We start from the raw sequence: 20,396 nt of genomic DNA, 5'->3' as shown, positions 1-20,396 counted from the left end.
CTGCAGCAGATCGACACTCCGACCCAAGCGGTCTCGCCCGCGAACGCCCCCGGGGGCTGGGGAGCCGCGGCCTGTGCGGGCGCTGCGGGGGCGCTGCGGGCGCAGCGGCGGGGCCGTTCCCACGGCAGCGGATGGGTCCGCCCGGCCCGGCCCGGCCCAGGTGCAGCCGTGCGGCGCCGCCGGGACATTTATCCGCGGCCCGGGGACGCTGAAGTGTGTTTGTGCTCCGCGCCTCGGCCTTGGCTCGGCCGGTGAGGGGGGCTGGCGGCGCAGCGCGGGCCGGAGGCGGGAAGGAGGGCCGGGATACAGCCCTCAGGAAGTTTAACCCAACTTTCCGCTGAGTCCGCGGGCGGTGTCCAGGCTCGACTTTGAGCCCGGGGCCGAGGTGAGGCGGAGCGGAGGGCTGCGGGGGAGGGTCTGCGCTAGCGGATGCACCGAGTGCGGGCCTCCCGTCCGGGAAGCTGGTGCGTGCCGGGAGGCGGCTCCCGGAGCTGCTCCCTGCGGTTCTGTCCGCGCCCGCAGCTCTCCCAGCTGGTGCCACCTGGGGCTTCTGTGAGCTTCAGAGCTTGAAGCAGGGCAAGTGCTTCGTCGTGAGGTAAAGATGCTGTTATCGCTGTGGCATGTTTGGTGTAGTCAAAAGCCCTTCATCGGAGTGCTCAGTGCCGTGACTCTTACCAGTGTTACGGTTAAAAGATTGAGCTGTGTCAGCCATGGGGGGAAATAGTTGAAAACGAAGCAGAAGCCTGGCTGCTGGGACCGCGAGGGTGAGGCTACTATAGGATGCTGGTATTTGCTCTTTCTTGTACTGTTTAACTCGGTGTGCTTCTCTTCAGGCCAGCGGGGCAACAACAGGCAAAATGACAGCTGTGAGGTATGAACAAGCGACCCAGCCGAGAGAATCATCTGGGTGAGTGAAATTAAGTGTGCCAGTGAGGGGGTTTGGGATTTAATAGGTGGTGTGTGGTCCCCTGTCTTTAGGTTCTTAGTGCTTCAAATTTAACAAACGAAATAATGATGGCATGTCTGAAGTTTATACAGCATACAGTCTTCTTATCTCCCCTCTCCCACCAGTGCAGCTGTCTGAGAGGAGGGATATCTTTGAGAGAAATACACTGTTTTGATTCACTACTTGTAAGTAGTTAGTAAGTGATTAATGAATACAAGGTCTCTATCCCTGGTATAATAAGCCCATGGCATGAAAGTGTGCTCTCTCTTAGCATCCAGACTGTCAACAGAGTGTCAAGGTCTCTTGCAAGATGCTTTTTCTCTGCTTGCCTTAAAAGCCTCGAGTCTGAAGTTGCCTTTAGCTATGAGCAGTCAGAAAAGCTTATGCTCTGTATGGAATGTGTATGTGAAGGAAACTATTTCTTCTAATATGTCCTCCTTTCATTCTCTTCCACCCCCATAGTGAAAGCCTAATTGTAGCAGCTTGTGTCTGAGAGCTTGTTCTGTCTTGGACAGCAAGTAGATGTAGAATGATCAACAAAACAAACTCCCTCTGAGAAAAGCATTATCAGAACTGAATTTTTGTGTGGGAGCACTATGGAAACAGTGTACTTGGACTTGACTTCTGTTTTATCTTTGTATTAAAGATTGTCTTCCTAACTGAAAATACTTCTGTTTCTCATTCTTCTTGTGGTATATTTTAATCACAGAAGAGGATAAGAAGGTGGCATTTGGTGCACTTCATATGTCTGCAAGCATAAGCAAGTGACCTGCAGCAAAACTGCTGCAGCAGTAGCAGGCTTTAATAAGTGAAGTATTTCTGCTGTTTAGTAAGTGTAAACACCCAAGTGAATATTCTGTAAGAGTAGCTGGGAAGCAAACCTGAATGCCTATCCATTGCTAGAGCTTTGCTTCAGCTCTAGGAACAAAAAGAGGACAGTGGTTTCAGTGGAAACACTGGAGCGGGGAAATAAGGCTTGAATGCTAAGGATGTTGCATCAGAATAATTCTACTGAGCCTGATGCTAAGTGCAGGTGAAGCATCAGTACTGGTTGCTGAAACTGTAGAAGTATCATTAAACTTCTTGCTTAAAAGGTGGTTAGGCCAGACTGCAGAAGCAGTGCTGGTACATGGGTCTGTTGTGGAGGATGAAGAATATTTGAATCCTCAGAATTATTACACAAATGCTTTACACATGCTAGACTGCCTCAGAACAGCATGGAAACATCAATATTGGATATGTGTATGCAGCTGTTCCTGCCCACAAAGCAGGGAAACCAGGGGCAGAGCCTCAGCAAACACTGTGGCTGTGCTATTGTGCATCACAGTATTTCTGTGGAGAAGACTGAAATAAAGACTCCTGGATTTTGATGCTACACTTTTTCATTGAAATTGTCATGTGGCCTTCAAAGAAACCAAAAACTTGATCTGAAGAGACCCTTTTAAGGAAGTTATGGCAAGCAGCCACTACCCCAAAAAAACTGCTGTTCCGGCACTATGTCAGCTGCTGCTCTGGTCTTCCAGTTTCCGCTCTGGTATCCTGCTCTGCACAAAAACATCTCTATACTGTGGCTTTTCCTGGTGAAAACATTAATTCTCTGTACAAGAAGGTCACTGTAACAGCATTAGTGTCACTTGGACTCTCTGAAGCCATTTTGCAAATGCATATTTCTGGCACTTCTAGAGCCTGGACTGTTGAGTCCTTAGTGGACTTGTGGATCCCCTGCTTCCAAGCCCTTTATCCTACTGCTGAACACGTCCCTTTTGGGGGGGGGGGGGGGGGAGGGGGGTGGAGAGAAGGGAAAACTTTTGAGAAATGAGCTGCTAGTAGGAAGTAGATCGATACAATCCAAGGGGTTCAACTGTGCCAACATGGGGGAAATCTTTCTTCCCCTGGTACTGGCCCTGTGCTCTGGCTTAGGCTGCTGCTCACTTGATAGTTAATTCTTCTTTTTGGAAGAACAAAGCATAGCAATATACAGAATTGACATCTCTATCAGTGTGTGACTTGTATTATTTCTTTGCCAGCTCTCCAACAGCTGAAGAGGCCACAGTAAAGATTGATAATGGTCGTGATGAGGGTAATGGACCAGACAGCTGTTCCAAGTAAGCTAATGATATGCTAAAACTCTTTGCTTACCCCCAGAAGTGGAATCTAATGAGCCAAAATAAGAAGGCAGGTGGCTTGTTGAAGTAGAGATAAGCCCAGTAAAATGCCTGGTATTGACATTTCTTCCAGTATGTCTTTGTCCCTCTAGAGATAGAAGCCCAACCCAAGAACACAAGTCCATCATATTTTGGAGAACAGGTAGTCCAAACCACATTGATTAAATTTTCCCAAAGGAATGAATTTGTAAAAGCACAGAAGAGCAAGTGCTGGTGAGAAAGTGAGGTGGATGTGTATCTGGGTATGACAATAAGTATCGTGGTACTCATCAGGACTAAATTGTCTGAACTTGCTAGTAGTTAACTCTGTTCTTGAAGCATTTGTTTCCTGACAGTGTTTACCTCATGTTACTCTTAGAGCAAACTTAGTCAAGTCAGTGGCAAATCCTGCAGCTCAAGAACAGTAAGCTTAAGCCTGTTATTCTGTTATTCATACAGTTATTCTGTATGACAACAATGCTTTTCTAGATTTCAGCAGTCAGAGTTTACAAATGTATTTCACAAAAGCTCTAAGCTAATTATGTCATCAAATGTGTTATGTTTCCTCCAGCTGATTTAAGATGTTGGCAGGCCAAATTGGAGTGGTGTGTGTATATATTTTGGTCTGGAGTGTACCTAGTTAGAGGTACTTGTCCAAAGACTGTGGAAGCTGAAGTCTTGGTGTCCCCACTACAATTGTAGGATTGACTGGACAGACATAGACCAGCAAACCATTAGTGTCACTATTGCAGTGTTTCCTTAGATATTTGGCATTCATAAATACCAGGAAAACCCTTATGTTAAGCTGCCTGTAGGACAAGACATGGTATTACATCCTTGACTTTTATAGGAAAAGTGAGTACTACAACCCACATGTGTCCTTCCAGCTTAAGAATGTGAATGTTTGCTGGTTAGACCTTGTACCTTAGTTTAGAGCAAGAACTTAATAATGAAAAGTGTGGGTTGATTCAGTAACCCCAACAAGATGCTGCCTCAGCACTTCGAAGGTATCTAGCCTTGTATTAAACTGGGTTATTGAAGTGCACCAAATGAAATGCAATGCTTAAGTTGTCCTAGAGGAAAAAAGTATTTTGGACAGCATCACTGGGGTGCAGTGTGCATTACTGAGCTGTCAAAAACTTGGTGCAAAATAAATCTATCAGTACTTCTTGTCAGTATGTTAGGACTAATGGTGAGTCCTGCTGTTAGTGATATGCTTTAAAAAAGTGTCTTCTTAGACACTTGAAGAAAACACTAAGTGTTGATGCATACAGTAATTAGGTTATCTTGGGATTAGTTAACAGACTGGCAGTCTGTTTTTCAAACTGTCAACACTTGAGGTCTGCAGGTTCTATACCAAGAATTTCTGCCTTTGTTCTTGGTGTAATCTAAAGAGGCTTCCAGCCAGAAAGAGAGTTACATAAGAACTTTGTTCTAAACCAAAGGGCTTAAAGCACACCAAAGAGGCAACAAAAGGTACTGGAATTGGCAACAAGAGCTGTGACCCTGCCAGGACTGAAGATAATTCTCACAACTGGAAGAATTTGGCTTCAGAAACACTTTTTCTTAAAAGATATTTGGATTTTCAATCTGAAAGCCAAACTGATGTTTCCTTTTTAAGGCAGAAGAGGGATTTATATTCCTCTATTCCAAAGGCACAGGAGCTGTTAACAAGTGCAACTCTCTTCAGGCCTGGGAATAAAAAATGGTCTGATAAAATCAGCTAATATATAGAACAAAATATATTAAGAGATGTTGATCTTCCAATCTCCCTTTTGACCAATAGCTGTTATACAAATTCACTGCTTATAGCTTACTAAGCCAGAGTTCAAGCATCACTGGAATTGTGACATGGAATAATGTTATGGATAAGTACATACTACAGTATTTCTAGGGCCTGGAAACTGATTAATACTTTCTCTAACAAGTGATCAAGGCACTGTTTTCAAGTACTCTCTTAACCTATATATTTCATGAATGCAACTCAGTAATCTCATCTTAGAGGAACCACTACTATACAGAGTAGTAAAACCAAAGGAATGTGAACAAAAGAATATAGCAGTACCCTTGTGGCTGATACCTGTAGCAAAATGTTGCTTGTCTTGATATCAGTTCTCTTCTCTTTCAGTGCAACTAGGAGAAAAATTGCTCCATTTGTGATGTCATTTGGATTCAGGTAAAAGCTTGAGCTTGTAATGATGTGGAAAAGGTAAAAATAGTCCTCATTTCTGTTGTAAGAACTTGGATAGTTCCTTAAACATCAGTAACTCCAGCTTGCTTTGTCTGAAAGTACTGAATCCCTTGTCCCCCACAGGAAAGGTAACTTGAGAAAAGTATTAGAATTGAAAAATAAGACTTAAAAATATGACTGCATTCTCCAAGAAGAGCTGAAAGTCAGAACTGCAAGTGTCATTGGCTTGTATAAAACCTCTTTAATGGCTTGTTCTTGGCTGGCAGCCTTTGAACAAACAGTTGTGTGTAGTCTAAGTGCTGGAACAAGGCAAGCCATTAAAGACAGTTATTTTTAAGGGACTGTGTTAAGACATAAGAGGAAGGGAAGCTGAGTAAGGTGAAAGCAGCAATGATAGTTGTATGCCTTAAAGCATTCAGGTTTGCACTGCTTCTAGGTAGCTGTGAAATCATAAATTGATAACTACAGCTGTGTCTGAGGTAAATGTATGGTTCCACATAGATGATGGTCTCTGTGTGTATCACTTAAAAATGCAATTGAAAACCTTCAGCTTCTAATTAGGCAGGCTTCAATCTGTATAAGAGAACACACTGTTGCTGGAACAGCTTAGAAATCAGGTTTTGTGCTGTTCAGTTGATAAGTGTTCATTCTTGCCTCTCAAACTTACATGTATTTTTCTCTGCAGAGTATTTGGAGTTGTACTTATCATTGTGGACATTATAGTTGTGATTCTGGATTTGGCTATCAGTGAGAGAAAGAAGGGTACAGAGATTCCTGAATGTATTTCCCTGGCAATAGCACTCTTCTTTCTCATCGATGTCCTCCTGAGGGTGTTTGTTGAAGGGTAAGACGTGGGCAAAAATTAAGTCCATGTGGCATGTCCTCAGGCTCGGAAGGAAGCAAAACTTCAAGCTTGAACTATGAACATAGTGTCCTGTAGGTTAATTTTCTGGTCATGTATAATAGCCATGTCTTTTCTTGGCTGTGTATGTTGGTGGTTTCCCTTCTATAGAACAATCTGTAAGTGTTTTCAGTATAAGTGAGCACTTGGAAGCTACATCAGCTTTGCCATAACTTTTGTGTAAAGCAGAGGTAAGATTGCTTTCTTAGTGAGGCTTCGGTGCTTAGTGTTAACAACAACTTCAGGAGAGCTTGTCTCCAGCAGTAGTTCTGTATAAATGGTTCTCTTCCTGAAGATATATTTCAGTCTTTGCTACCTATATTGGCATCTGTCTGAAACTCTCCTTGGTTTCAGCTTCAGGAACTACTTCCAGTCCAAACTGAATATTTTGGATGCGTGTATAGTAGTGGGCACCCTGTTAATTAATTTGACATACTCCTTCGTAGATGTTGATGCAGCAAAGGAGATACCAAGGTAAGAGTGATATGGCAGCTGGTAAGCATGAGCTCTTTTCTTGATGATCTTCTAAGAATTTTTGTGGGCGTCTCTAAGCCAGATGTGGGCACATGAGATCACAGATGTGACTGTGATAGTGTGTCATGGTACAGACCAGTGAGGGATAGACACACAGCTTTGGTCTGTGGTTATGCTGTAGGCTGTCCTTGCCTCAAGGGCAGAGGAGATCTGAACATACTAGTTACTAGGGGTAACGAAAAGTGAGGCCATCAAATGCTCTGACTCAAGCACTTTTTGGGGAAAGGTGTGCAGTAGCCCTAATAGAGAGGAGAGTCTGAAGAAGGTCAGAAAGAAAAGTTGGATTATCATAGCAAATGGAGCAGACAACAAAAGGAGGATCTCCATTTAAAAGGTCTTGCAATAGAAAGAACTACCGAACTGTCTTGTTTCCTTTGCTTTGCTTTCTCAAAAGCCTCATGGTAATATATGCTGGATTTTTCAGCCATGCTCTGGGAAAAGGAAACATGCTCTTTTTGTGCATAAGCTGCTTCAAGTGCTGTTTCATTCTCATTTCTGTATCTTGGTAAAATGATAACCTCTGAGATTAATCCATCCCTGATGGAGACAGAACTACAACTTAAGGATGAGTTCATCTGCACTAGGTTTGACTTAGAGAAACTTTCTTGCATCAGCCAGGGAAAAGTTGACCTCTTAAAAAGAAAAAAAAGAAATTAAAAAGTCACCCTCTGGCCCAAATTCAGCTGACTAATGGGCATCAGAAGGGAACATTATTCCAGAAGAAAACAAAAAGTTTAGTTATTAAGGAATCCAGAGTTCAAGTATCCGTAAGTACTTATTTTCTCGTAAAGTACTTGCTAAACTTGGTTATCAAGAAGTAAAACTGTCAAAGGAATAGCTTTTGCAGCCTAGTTTCCTCCTAGGTTGTCTAGGAGTTTTTAATTATTACTTCCCATTTCTGTGCCCACATTTTTCTAAAGCAGCTTTTATCTTACAGCAGCACCCAGATAAAGGAGGTGAAAAGAGCAGTGTGACAGGGTAATCTGCACTCTTATCTCTACTAGGCTATGCCAATAGTAGGCCTGGTCCTACACTGACCCATTTGGCTGTAGATCTGTGTGTCCAAGTTCTTTGTATTCTGATTTGCTGAAGTTGATGGGAATCTAGAATAGGTTTTTGGCTCACATAAAGAGGACTTCACACTGCTGCTCTCAGAAGACACTCAGCTGGGGCCTACCATCTTACCCATTCAATTTTTGAGGCCCTCTCTAAGGCATCTCTTGTTGAAGGCTCTAAAATTGTGTTCTGACCAAAATATTGCTACCTGACAGTAGATGATACCTCAGATTTGACCAAATCCCAAATCTTGAGATGGTGGTCTTCCCACCTAACACAGCAGTAGTGTCCACAAAATCCAATTCCCAGTAGCCTTATTGGGGTTTATTGCTTTTCTTTCATGAGTCCTTCCTCAAAAAAAAAATGATAATCTTAAAGCATCTGATACATCTCAGAATAATTAGAATTTGAGCAGCTTTTATGTGGATGAGAGCTTATATATGACAAGTGAAATTTCAGTGACAGACCATAGAGGTAGCAGTCCCTGAGGGAGGAATATGGTTTCTCTTTCTAATCTGATCTAGCTGGGTGTATTTAGGGATGAGTTAACTGTTTCCTTGCAGTCTGACCTATAAAACGACTTTGAGGAATGAGAGCTGGATATCAGTCTGGGAGCTAATGCTTAACAGGCTGACTTCCTTAAGGGCAGAATGCAAACAGCTTTTATCTTGAAGAGCTGCTTCTCAGGGTTGTGGGGAGAGGGGTTATGGAATTTTCACCGCAGTTTTGGTTCATCTCATTTGCTGCTAGCTTCAAGGAAATTCTGTTTTGAAAACAGGAGTATGATACTGAATTTGGAAGAAGCTCAGGGAAAAACTGAAACCTTCCTCCAGGTATCCAGGACAAGCTTACCTTGCTGACTTAAAGCTCCATATCAGTGGGGAGCAGACCCGTGTTCAACTGGAGTTTTGTCTCCCTTACTGTTGGTATTCATCAGCATTTTTACACAAATGTATCAAAACCTAGAATGTGTGTGTGCTGCTTAAAATACGTGCTCACTTACCTTCTTAAGGAATGAATTGAATATTAGTTTGCCCTTGTCCCTATGAGTGTGGGAAAGCAGCTGCTCCTGTTCATTTGTTTTGATAGAATCACTCACCTAAGCTTCTTTCCTGCTTCAAAGTTCAACAATAGTTCAAAGTTCCTCAAACCAAACCAAGTGCTCAGGTTGCTGAATGATTAAACATAGGATATATACTGATCTGTTTTCAGGTTTCTTAATCAAGTTATGATGTACTTAGTCTGTCTAGCTTCTTTTTAGTTTTTCTTCAGGTGGCTACTTGCACTTAAATGTATAGTTGAGAATAAGCTTCAAGGAACAAACTTGGTAATAATAACATGGGTAATGTTAATGGAATTTGTTTTCTAGCCAGACATGCCTATGGAAGTCTGCTTGAGCAAGTAGGGGATTTCCTAGTTCTGTTAGCTGTTGAGAACATGTACTCAAAAAAAGACTTAATAAACCTGTCCTATTGTATTTGTTCCAAAATCAGCCTGAGATGTCCTAGTTCAACATATGAAACAAAGTTTTAAACTTTCCTTGAAACAGCTTTAATCTTTGCCTGTAAGTTTATTTGTGTCCGTTTTCTTTCATGGTGAATCTGTCATCTAGAATGGTTATTTTCCTCCGAGTTCTGAGAATCGTCATCTTGATAAGAATATTTCGTCTGGCTTCACAAAAGCAGCAACTTGAAATGGTGACCAGGAGAATGGTAAGTTGGCCTCTTACCATATCTAGACTACTACTACTGTTTCCATCTCTTTCTTCAGGCAGCATCAGTGGTGAGTAGCAAGACTGACCATGGCCCGCTGGTCTGCAATTGATAGTATTGTCCAAGCAGCACATCTGTTCAATGTCCCTGACAGGGCTTTGGAGCTTTGCCTCCACCTTCAGTAAAGCCCTGTCATTCCTGGCTTTGCTCAAGTAAGCAGCAACTTGACCTGGAAGGCCAGCACATCAAAGTGATTACAACACCCTGTGTGTCTCAACTGACAATTTCTGGCTTGTGAGGTACATATACTGTTTTCCCTCACGTGGGGGAAAGTAGGAGTGTTAATGTGTCTGATGCTTTATTTTGCGTGCAAACAAAGCAATCTAGCTGTTGAAGCCCTATCCACTGTCAGTGCCTCTTATTTTCATCAGGGACATTCAAGCGGTATGTTGAGCTTCAAGTATGTCCTATTGTTTAGTAATAAGCAGTCTTGGTTATAGTACTCTTAACTTTATTCTTTTCTTCCTCAGTCTCCAAACACTCAAATAACAATGACAGATTCATGCTGCAGTATTCATAGAATCTGCAGTGTTCTTTTCACTAGAATAAATTTTGATATTTAAGGGTAAAAATCCTATACAGAGCTTCTACCTAGAAGTTAATACAAGGAATTTGCTCTTGGATAATGCTGTAATAAAATGAGGCTCTGCTACTCAAGCTTAACTGGAGAGTCTAGATGGTTGAATTTTCCTACTAACAGGCAACACTTAGTGATCATCAGCATTCTTGTAGAAGATTAACTCTTTACTTTTTTTTTTGGTCAGGTCTCTGAGAACAAAAGACGTTATATGAAAGATGGCTTTGATCTGGATCTCACTTATATTACTGGTTTGTGGAAACAAATGTCGCTTTGCAGCATGTTATGTCCTGTGAAGACTTGCTTTTCAGTTAATAAGAGCTTGTCGTGAAATACAGACAATGTTTTAGACTCATGATATTTAAGTATGAAGTCAAACCAGGCCAGCTCCTTTCCTGTGGGATTTTGAAATATGGGTTCCTGACTGACACTGTTCTCCAGAATAGCCTTCTGGGAGGGTTGTACATGCTGTGTGTAATGTTAGAAATTGATCTGAGGCCTAGGGAACCAGTGTTGGGAAACTATTTACTTACAGTATTTTTGCTTCCGAGTCTGTGGAGACTGGCACTTTATGGTGGCTGATTTGTCTTGCTCTAGCCATGCTAAATGTAGAGGAAAGCCTACCAGAAATGGGTAGATTGTTCTTATACTTAGGGTAAGAATAAGACATTTCATAAGAATGTTTCTCAGTCATGTAGTTCTTATGTGCAGGGGGACTTCCTGCTGTTACTTGTGATTGCTGTCTTCTCAACAGATCGAATTATTGCAATGTCATTTCCATCTTCTGGGAAGCAGTCTTTCTACAGGAATCCCATAAAGGTAAAAATCTGACCTACCAAATGCTTTGTTTCTGAAACCTGTTTCTTTTATAAGTTCCCACTAATTTACATGTGGCCTAGATCATGTCAGTCCTAGTCCAGCTGCCTTTGCTGGTTGGAATTACTGGCTGATGATCTCCACTGTGCTGCACTGCTTATGTTGTAGTGTCTCAGCTAAACCTAGTGGGTTGTATCTCACAGTGTGGACACACCAGTGCTTTGATGCTCCTGTTCTTTAGGAATGTTTTGAAGAATCAAGGTGTTTCTGTCCCAGGCTAGCAATGGTGATAAGATCTTTTCACCTAAATAAAGTTGCTTCAAAGGTCTGTATACAGAATGTCCTTTTTCAGAGCTCTGCTTCCGGATATTGTAGAAACTTACATAGGGCCAGGAAGATAGCTGCAGTAGTACTTTTATTCCAGATGAGAACCTGAGCTGTCAGGTTGGAAAGGACTGCTTTCCAAGGGCTGTTCATGAATGCAGTTGTTGATCCCACTTGGGGATGGGGGGTTGAGGTGGCAGTGGAAATAACAAGCAGAGCACTAACTAGTCTGAAATCATTGTTGCTTAGGAAGTTGCAAGATTTTTGGACACCAAACATCCAGACCATTATAAAGTCTACAATCTCTGCAGTAAGTAGTTAACCCGCTGACTATATTTGAGATAAAACTTAATGTATAAGTGAAAAGTATGAAACTAGGAGCTAAGCATGTGTGGCTTTAGTCAAGTTACCTCTGTTTTTTTTCATTTTTATCTGTCTATTAACATTGCTATTTTAGACACTAGTACCTGCTCAGACCAGGTGTTGTGTGTTACAAACCAATTTCTTTGTTACTTCCTTCTCCCTTCCTGGCATAACTTCAGATCTTTTCCTATAGGTGAAAAAGGCTATGATCCCAAGTACTTTCACTACAGGGTGGAAAGGATCTTCATTGATGACCACAATGTCCCAGCACTACAGTGAGTCTTGTCAAGAAATACATACATTGTAATAGTTCTGTGTAGGCATTTGCCTTGATCCACTAACTTCCCTCTTATTTAGGGACATGCTGAAATTCACTGCCAGTGTCCGTGAATGGATGAGTCAAGATGAGAAGAACATCATAGCAATTCACTGTAAAGGAGGCAAAGGTAGGATTTCTCATGTGCAATCTGTGTATGCTACAAATCACACTTCTTTGTTATTACAGCTTCTTTGATTAAAGTGTGGCCTTAAACCATACTATGGGATGGGTTTATGGTGTAACTTGACAAATACTGCGGACACTGTGATGACTTGCATTAGTATAGTATTCTCTGTTTAGTATTAGACTACCTAAAAATGGGGTTGTTTAAATTGGTTCTTAGTCTAAACTGTCATTATGTCTCTTAAAATGTTCTTCAATAACATTCTGGTGTCCTGGCAGCTGGGACAGCAGTCCCCCTGGAGAAACTGGGGATAGGGGGGGCTACTGAAACTGCTACTATTAAAAGTGTGAGGCTGCTGCTTTGGCTTTTGGTAGCCAGTCACCCATTCTGAATATTTTTATTGTAATATAGCTCAAACTATCCATTGTTCAGGTTGGAAAAAGACCTTTAAGATCAAGTCCAACCATTACTCCTCTACTGCCAGATCCACCACTAAACTATGTCTCTCAGTGCTACATCTGCACGCCTTCAGGAATGGTGATTCAGCCATTTTCCAGGGCAACCTGTTCCAGTGCTTGATAACCCTCTTGGAGAAGAAATTTTTCTTAATATCCAATCTAAATTTTCCCTGGGGCAACCTGAGACCATTTCCTCTCTTCCTATTGCTTTTTACTTGATGGAAGAAACCAACCCCACCTCACTATGACTTTTACAGCAAAAAGGTCTCCTCTGAGCTGCCTTTTCTCTAGGCTAAACACTCTCAGCTGCTCCTTGAAGACTTGTGCTCCAGACCCTTCCCCAGCTCTGTTGCTCTTTTTTGGACACACTGTAGCATCTCAGTGTCTTGCAGTGAGGGGCCCAAAACTTAATGCAGGGTTCAAGATGTAGTCTCTCCAGTGACAAGCAGAGGGGGGACAATCACTGCCTTGGTCCTGCTGACCGTACTATTGCTGATACAGGCCAGGATGCCATTGGTCTTCCTGGCTACCTGGGCACACTCTGACTCATGTTCAGCTGCTGTTGATCAGCACCCTCAAGTCTTATTCTAGTGGGCTGCTTTTCAGCCAGTTTTCTCTGATCCTGTAGCACTCTGCGTTTGTTGTGACCCAAGTGCAGGTCCCAGCCCTTCACTTTACTGCACCTCACACCTTTAGCCTTAGTCCATTGATCCAGCCTGTCCAGATCCCTCTGCAGAACCTTCCTGCCCCTCTAGCAGATCAACCAACTTGGTGTACTCTTCATACTGACTGAGGATGCACTCAACCCCCTTGTCCAGGTTGCTGGTAAAGACATTAAACAGAACTGGCCTCAATTCTGTGCCCTGGGATCAGCACTGGTGACCAGCTGCCGACTGGAAGTAACTCCATTCACCACGGTTCTCTGGGCCTGGCCACCCCAACAGGTGAAGAGTGCACTTGTCCAAGCCACAAGCAGCCAGTTTCTCCAGAAGAATGCTGTGGAAAATGGTGTCAAAGGCTTTACTAAAGCCCAAGCAGACGATATCCACAACCTTTCCCTCATCCGTTAAGTGGGTCACCATCTCATAGGAGTTCTTGTTGATCAAGCTGGATGTGCCTTTCATAAATCCATGTTGGCTGGGCCTGATCCCTGTTTGTGATGTATTTGCTGTGTGATACCACTCAAGATGATCTGCTCCATAACTTTACCCCTCTAGAATGTTCCAGGTACTGCTTAGATCAAGATACACATGATATTGGGTGATAGAGTACAATGAAGGCTTACGGGAACAAGAATAGTGAAAGCTATCAAACATATGAGCTAACCTGCAGGTGTTATCTGAACCAGCAGTGGTGTGGGAGCTGTTGAAATGCATAAATAACTGCAAGTAAGCCAAACTTCCCTGCAAATATCTGCCACATCTTTAGCTGCCTACTGCAAACACTTGGCTTAAAAGTAGATGGTTACTTAACATTTAATAGTTGCCCCCAGGTGGAGCTCTGTCTTAAAAGGTTTTGCAAAACTGTGTGTTGAAACTACCTGCAGGTCAAAACCAGCTTGAAGAACAAGTGTAGGGAGGGTGACTTGACCTCTGAGATTTTAAATTAAAACTTGAAACTATATAGGCATCTTCATGCTAGCAGACTTGATGGCTTTGTGGTAGGCTTGCGGGAAAGACAGTCGGCACAGAGAAACAACTCTTGATGCTTATAGCATTGGGAAGTTTCAGTTTATAGCCTCATTTAGTAGAGTGCTTGACTGTTTCCTGCTGAATGGAGTATGCAGATACTGACCAGCTGCCTAAGTGTCTCTTGTAATGAAAATGGGGGGACAAGGAACAAGTTGACAAACTGTAGTATCTTGTCTTTAACTCACTCTTATCAGAAATACTTGACTGCCACTTATAACTCCTGAAATAAATGAGGTAACAGATGACTTTACCTTCCCAAAAATAATCCCAAATACCTTTGAACTGCTGTAATTCAACTTGTATTGTATGTCTAATACAGGCAGGACTGGAACAATGGTCTGTACCTGGCTCATAGACAGTGACCAGTTTGAGAGTGCAAAGGTAAAAACTGCCGTGTATTTTTTGATTTGTTTAGTATTCAAAATGCCATTTTAGGACTTACTGAATTGGTGAAATGCACTAATACTCTGCAAAAAAATCTGTATTAGAAAAAGGATTCTCTGAAAAGTCTGGTTTTAAAAAGTTTGTGCAAGTCTTACTGCAGTATAAATTCTGATGGAGACTATTTGTGATCTGAAAGAAGTAAGAAAATAGTGTTTGACAGGTTACCAACTTGAAGGATTCTTTTTGGAGGAATAATGTGTCTAGGGTCTTGAGCAACAACTTAAGCAGTAGGTGACTTCTGAGCAAACTTGCCTAAGGATAGCATCACTGATTTTAAATGGTTTTAAGCAATTTTTGCCCAGTCTCCTTCCAGGTAATGTGAGGCATCAAGAACTGTCTTGTCTTGACAGCCAGCATTACAAAAGGAAGCCCTTCTAGAGAAAGGGAGAAAGATCAAGTCCCAGCCAGGACAGGTGCTGGTGCTGGTTTAGTATCCCAGCTCTGATATATCAGCTGGAGACTGGGGGTGCAGATGGCCCAGGACACTCAAGGTAGTCTGGACAGACTGTATATCCATTTAATGACTTGTTTTCCTCTGAGTTTGTTTTGTAAAAGTATGAACTAGTGTTCAGCTTGGTCTGCCACAGACCACTTGAGAAATCTAGATGGTTCTGAAGCAATTACTTAAAAGTCATATTGCTCTCCTTCACTCTTTCATGAATGACAGATTTATGCATCTGACTTCCTAATTAGTACTTTATTCTTGTAGTTAACAGTCTCCTTTAGAAGGTAGGTCCCTGAACAACTATTGCAGATTTCCACTTGCATTCCTTTACTGGACTTCAGTAGTGTAGTTCTAGTTTACTATCCACTTCTCAAGAAGGGTAATGGTGGTGGGATGGATAGCTTAACCCTTGAAATTATCATCCTGTGTAGGAAAGTTTGGACTACTTTGGGGAGAGAAGAACTGATAGAAGCACAAGTACCAAGTTTCAAGGAGTTGAAACTCCCTCACAGGTAAGCTCGAGCAGGTTCAGGAGCAGTAGTCAAACCAATACTAACCTTGTGAGTGCTTATGCTACCCCACCTCTCTTGCCTTGTTTCAGAGATTAGGTTCCTATTACTTGCTTAACTCCTGAACTTCAGTTCTCTTTCTGTGAGAGGTGGAAGATGAACAGCTGACAGGGTTGCCCTGCATCTTTCTGCTTCCCCTTATACCTTTCTCTGCATAATAATGTCAGATCTGAAGTATAGTATCTAGGATAACAACAGAATTCTTGAGTTTAGGAAAGCTTTCAGTCCAACCCCACAGTTCAAGCAGGGTGACCTGGAAAGATGTGTCTGGTCAGGTCTAGAATATCTGCACAGATGCAGATTCCACAGCATGTCTGGGTGCCCTCACAGGAGCATGACACTGTAAGGCAATTGGACTGTTTAACGAGGATACACAGAAATCTGCAGCTTAGCCTGCGATGGGGCCATGGTGCTGATTTGGCTTGGGTGGAGAAATGCATGTTCTGCAGACTGCGTTCACTGGGAAATACTAGACAAGTTTTTGCCTCAGACCACAGCTGTGTACATCTTCATTTACTGTTCTGTGTGATGCAGAGTTGGGAAGTGAATCTGGTGATGGGTACTTAAAATTGCTGGTATAAAATAGAAGTATAGCTGTCCTTCAGTAAAATGAAAATATTTGTATGTTTAAACATTCAGACTCTTAAGGCTACAATATAAAAGCCCCTCACTTCTTGTCAAACTAATAAGTACAGAATTCCTCCTAAAACATGAAATTTAAATGCTGATTGAAAATGTTGATGTTGAATTTGTCTAGAAGATTGTTTCAGGTGGGAAAGGGAAGGAGAACAATTGTCTTTCTTCTTAGCTTTGGACTTGGAAGAGCTAAAAACTTGGAGTGAAAGATCTATATAAGTCCTACTTCTGCCTAGAATCAATCTGTGTTGGGTAAAGAAACTGCATAATGTGTCTGGGTTTTTTTGCATTACAGAGTAGGTATGTTGGGTATTATGAGATCCTGAAAAACAAGTATAACTTGAAACTCCCACCAGAGAGACAACTCAAAATAAAAAACCTCAAAATCCACAGTATACATGGTAAGAACTTTTGTATTTGGGCATTCCTCTATCTGGTAATGGTTTCCTATTACAGGCAGCTGATAACTGTCTCTCTGGCTAAGCCCATGATAGGAATGTAGACTTACTGGCATTGGAGAATTTAAATGACACAAGACACAATGAAGAGTATTTTGTAATCAGTTGCTCTGTATTGTGTCACTTTCTGGATGTCTGACCAAATGATGGCTCACGTACAACCTGCTCTTTTTTGGAAGGGGAATCGCTTTTTAAGTGAGACTAACTCCCCATGTGGAACTGGATCCACTGATGTGTCTGAGCTTTAGACAGCCTGTTACAGTACATGTGTACTGGTAAACTTGATCAAAGGCTGCAAATTCATCACTCCTTGTTCCAGAGGAGTTCAAACTGCTGTTATGGTTCAGTAAATGGAACTAGATTTTACGTTAGCCTGTTCCCCTAGTGGGGGGGAACTTCAAAATGCAATTTTCAGCCACTGCATCCTGGCTTACCTTTAGCATTTGAGTTCTTTTGAGTCTTGAGCGAAGCATTCTGGAAAGAAAGCACTTTTGAAATGGGATTGCACTTGGTTTTCATGACTACTTATTTTCCAGCTAATGTCTATGCCTCTGGTATAATGCCACACTTTGTTCCTAGGAATTGGAAAAGGCAATGGAACTGATATGAAGGTGCAGATAATAACAAGGAAGCAAGTTGTACTACAATGTGTATGTGCCAATCAAAAAAACTGCAAGGTGAGTACTATGAAGACACATACATGAGTTGAGTCACAGAAGCAAAAAGCTGATTTATAGGTTAAGAGTCATAGTTTTTTATGTCCAGTATTCAATTTCTACATAGTCTAACTAAATGGATGATGTAAATTCCAAGAGGATGAAAAAGCTAAAGTTTGCTAAAGCCTAGGAAATGGAGTGGTCAGATAGTGAACGATTTCCCTGGGAGTCACTTAAATGTAAATATTTCACTCTGTCCTGAGCAGCTTAAACTGTTGTCTGTTATTGTAGCACTGCTGTTGTATTTGTGTACCATGAATGAGTAGTTAGGTTTTATCATAAATTGGTCCCTTGTCTTGTGGCAGAAACTTTCATAAAACAAATTCTTTATTCTGTTATCCAGCTTTTCTTTGATTCTGAAAGTGGCTCTGTAGTCATTGGCTTGGAAGATTGCCCTGTTCTAAGTGGAGATGTGAAAGTCAGATTTGAATGCAATTCTGTAAGTATGCCAGTGTGAAGGCCTTCAGTTGGGCATGGGGAGAGGCTGCAGTGCAAACTGCAGCGGGTCCTGCCTGGCTGGGCAGCACGGGGCGGAATCTGTTCCTCCCCCGTGGCTCCTGCTGTGTTTCACTGTGCAGTGAGGGATGCAGCAAGTGGTGTTACATGAGCCTAGGCAAGCAGGGGGATCACCTGGCTGTTCAAAGAGCAGTACAGCCATGGCATCTTAGTTGGGTACCTGCTGCTCCTAACTGTGGGGGTCTCACCTGATTGTATTGAGTGACTTGGTACTGAAATAATTGCAGAGAAAATAGTGATCTGTGTATGATGTGGGGCTCTTCAAGTGTACTGATTCTGGCCCTGTAGCTTTGTAAACCAAATTAGTGAAGAAAAGTGAGTACCCTTACTCTACAAACAAAAGTTCTATTGTGTAACCCAGTCCTTAAACAAGGTGTTTGTGTTTAGGCTCTCCCAAAAGGTTATGATGACTGCCCATTCTTTTTCTGGTTCAACACTTCCTTTATTGAGAATAACAGGTAAGTGATCACAGTGAATGCCTTCAGATCCTAATTTCTGGTGTCTGCATGGAGCTGAAAGATCATAAACATAGTACTGAAAGCTGAGATAAGACAGGCCTGATCAGCCAGCTAACTTCCATGTGGGTACTGATCTTTGATCCTCAGCTGTAACTTTTGAGCAGGCAGTTGCTTGCGCTGTGACAAATACTTTAAATGTATGGGAGTTTTCTATCTTAACTTAAACCATTGGATTATTTCCTTGGTACTTTCTAACCATTGTTAATGAATTTGAATTTAAAAATGTAATATTAACTATTCAAAGCTGCCATCCTCTACAGTATGGCTGCCTGAGAAGCAGGAACTGAGTAGCTTAGCAGGCAGACATTAAGACCACATTTAGAGGTACTGATGCTTGGGATCACAGAGAAAGGCCCTCTTATGGCTTCTCATGCTTTTGATAAAGTTAGAAATGACTGTGATTTTGCTTGCCGAGACTGGAACTCCTGGAGAAGCTCCAGCTGGTGAAAGTTGGACTTGTCTACCTTGCTTTGGGAGTGATGTAGAAATGCAGAGACAAGAGAGCCTTATGTTTGGTCTGCCTTGCTTGACGGATTTAGGTGGAGGAATAGTGAACTTGGCATATGAGATATAATTACTGTGTTCTCCATGACTGGAATAGAAAGAAAACAGTTTTTACTTAACTGATCCTGTTAGAGCCTGAGGAGAGGTAGCCATGAGTCTGTTTGTTCGTAATAGTTAATTTAATATGCTCAGCCAACAATGTACCTGCAGTGTCAATGCAGACCAATTAGACCAAGCCAGTGCCAGGAGAAATGTATGCCAGCTGTCTGATGGCCCTGCAACATTGCCATCTTGAGAGTTTTGCTGAAGTGCTTTGTTTCTTCCAGAACTATGGAGGATGCCCCACTGGGCTACCTTTTCTCCCTTTCTGTCCAGACCTTCTGGTAGACCTGAAGTGGACTGGGTGTGATCAGAGGTGAAACAGCTGTTAAGGCAGTGCTTCTATCTCTCTCTCTAATTCAGACATGGCTGATGTGCAAGTGCTTTTAAGTGGTAAACATGAAAATTGGAGAACATGCCTGATGAGGTTGAGTACTGAATCAAATCCTTGCCTTTAGGAAGGTTAGTTATTAAATTCCTGGCATTTGCATCATATTAGGAGGCCTTGAGCTGAATGCAATGTTAATTTCTCTCTGTTTTGCACTGTGGGGCTCTGGGAGGGTGGTGGGGAACCAACAGACAAACCCATCTGGTTGACTTTGTTTCTGAAGTTACGTAAGATGCAAAACACTGCAGGCTTGGCTGATGTCTGTTTAAATGCAAGGTCTGGGGCTGTATTTAATGTTCTAGGGCTAAACCAGAAGATCTTTCAGCTGGCTGAAAGGAAAAGCATGTCTTAGGCTGTAAGATATGCTACTGAATTTTGTCTTTCAGACTCTACCTTCCCAGGAATGAGCTGGATAACCCTCACAAGTCTAAAACGTGGAAAGTCTATAGTGAGACATTTGCTGTGGAGGTGAACTTTATTGATCCATAAGGGAAATGTGAAAGAAGGGAAACGTAAAATTCATCTCTTTCCTGGAGAATGTCTAGCTGTTTCAGTATAAAGTGAAGCAGTGCCATTTGGATGTACTTAATGTATTTCTGTGTAGATACAACTTCTCAAATAAAAGTACATGAAGTTCTGTTGTGCAGGGCAAAAATACTCTGAAGAGTTACTTAATGTCATTTGACTGTCACATCGTGGCCTGTTGGATCCTAGGAGCCTGGGTATCTCTGCCTACAGCTAATTCCTGTTTGAGTAATCTAAGACAATTATGTGTCTTTAAGCATGAGCATTAACATGGTGGTGGATGATGACCAGCACTCTGCATAAGACTGGGAAAAACTGACATGACTCCCTCAGCATTGGGGTTTTCCACAGATCAGTAGAAT

General features: G+C 42.1%; 1 protein-coding gene across 4 annotated transcripts; it reads left to right on the top strand.

Annotated features, from left to right (window-relative positions):
* Nucleotides 1–184: 184 nt before the first annotated feature.
* On the top strand, nucleotides 185–20,166 carry LOC136285199 (phosphatidylinositol 3,4,5-trisphosphate 3-phosphatase TPTE2-like). Of its 4 annotated transcripts, none has more exons than XM_066176087.1 (19): nucleotides 185–385; nucleotides 834–907; nucleotides 2,974–3,051; nucleotides 5,219–5,266; nucleotides 5,967–6,125; nucleotides 6,537–6,656; nucleotides 9,385–9,484; nucleotides 10,309–10,372; nucleotides 10,876–10,940; nucleotides 11,511–11,571; nucleotides 11,818–11,899; nucleotides 11,982–12,070; nucleotides 14,536–14,597; nucleotides 15,537–15,617; nucleotides 16,606–16,711; nucleotides 17,348–17,445; nucleotides 17,828–17,923; nucleotides 18,388–18,458; nucleotides 19,485–19,560. In XM_066176087.1, the coding sequence occupies exons 2-19, from the start codon at nucleotides 858–860 to the stop codon at nucleotides 19,492–19,494; spliced, it is 1,440 nt and encodes a 479-aa protein (XP_066032184.1). In that variant the 5' UTR covers nucleotides 185–385; nucleotides 834–857; the 3' UTR covers nucleotides 19,495–19,560. The 4 variants fall into 4 exon arrangements, with proteins under 4 accessions (XP_066032184.1, XP_066032181.1, XP_066032183.1 ...); XM_066176084.1 differs by lacking the exon at nucleotides 19,485–19,560 and adding an exon at nucleotides 19,896–20,166 and having other exon boundaries at nucleotides 189–385; XM_066176086.1 differs by lacking the exon at nucleotides 19,485–19,560 and adding an exon at nucleotides 19,896–20,166 and having other exon boundaries at nucleotides 190–251.
* Nucleotides 20,167–20,396: the final 230 nt, after the last annotated feature.

This window comes from Chamaea fasciata, unplaced genomic scaffold (genome assembly GCF_029207755.1).
Source record: "Chamaea fasciata isolate MVZ Bird 193981 ecotype frontalis unplaced genomic scaffold, bChaFas1.0.hap1 SCAF_2, whole genome shotgun sequence".
NCBI lineage: Eukaryota > Metazoa > Chordata > Aves > Passeriformes > Sylviidae > Chamaea > Chamaea fasciata.
The sequence above is the reverse complement of the archived record's forward strand: the minus strand, read 5'-3'. Positions and strand labels throughout refer to the sequence as shown.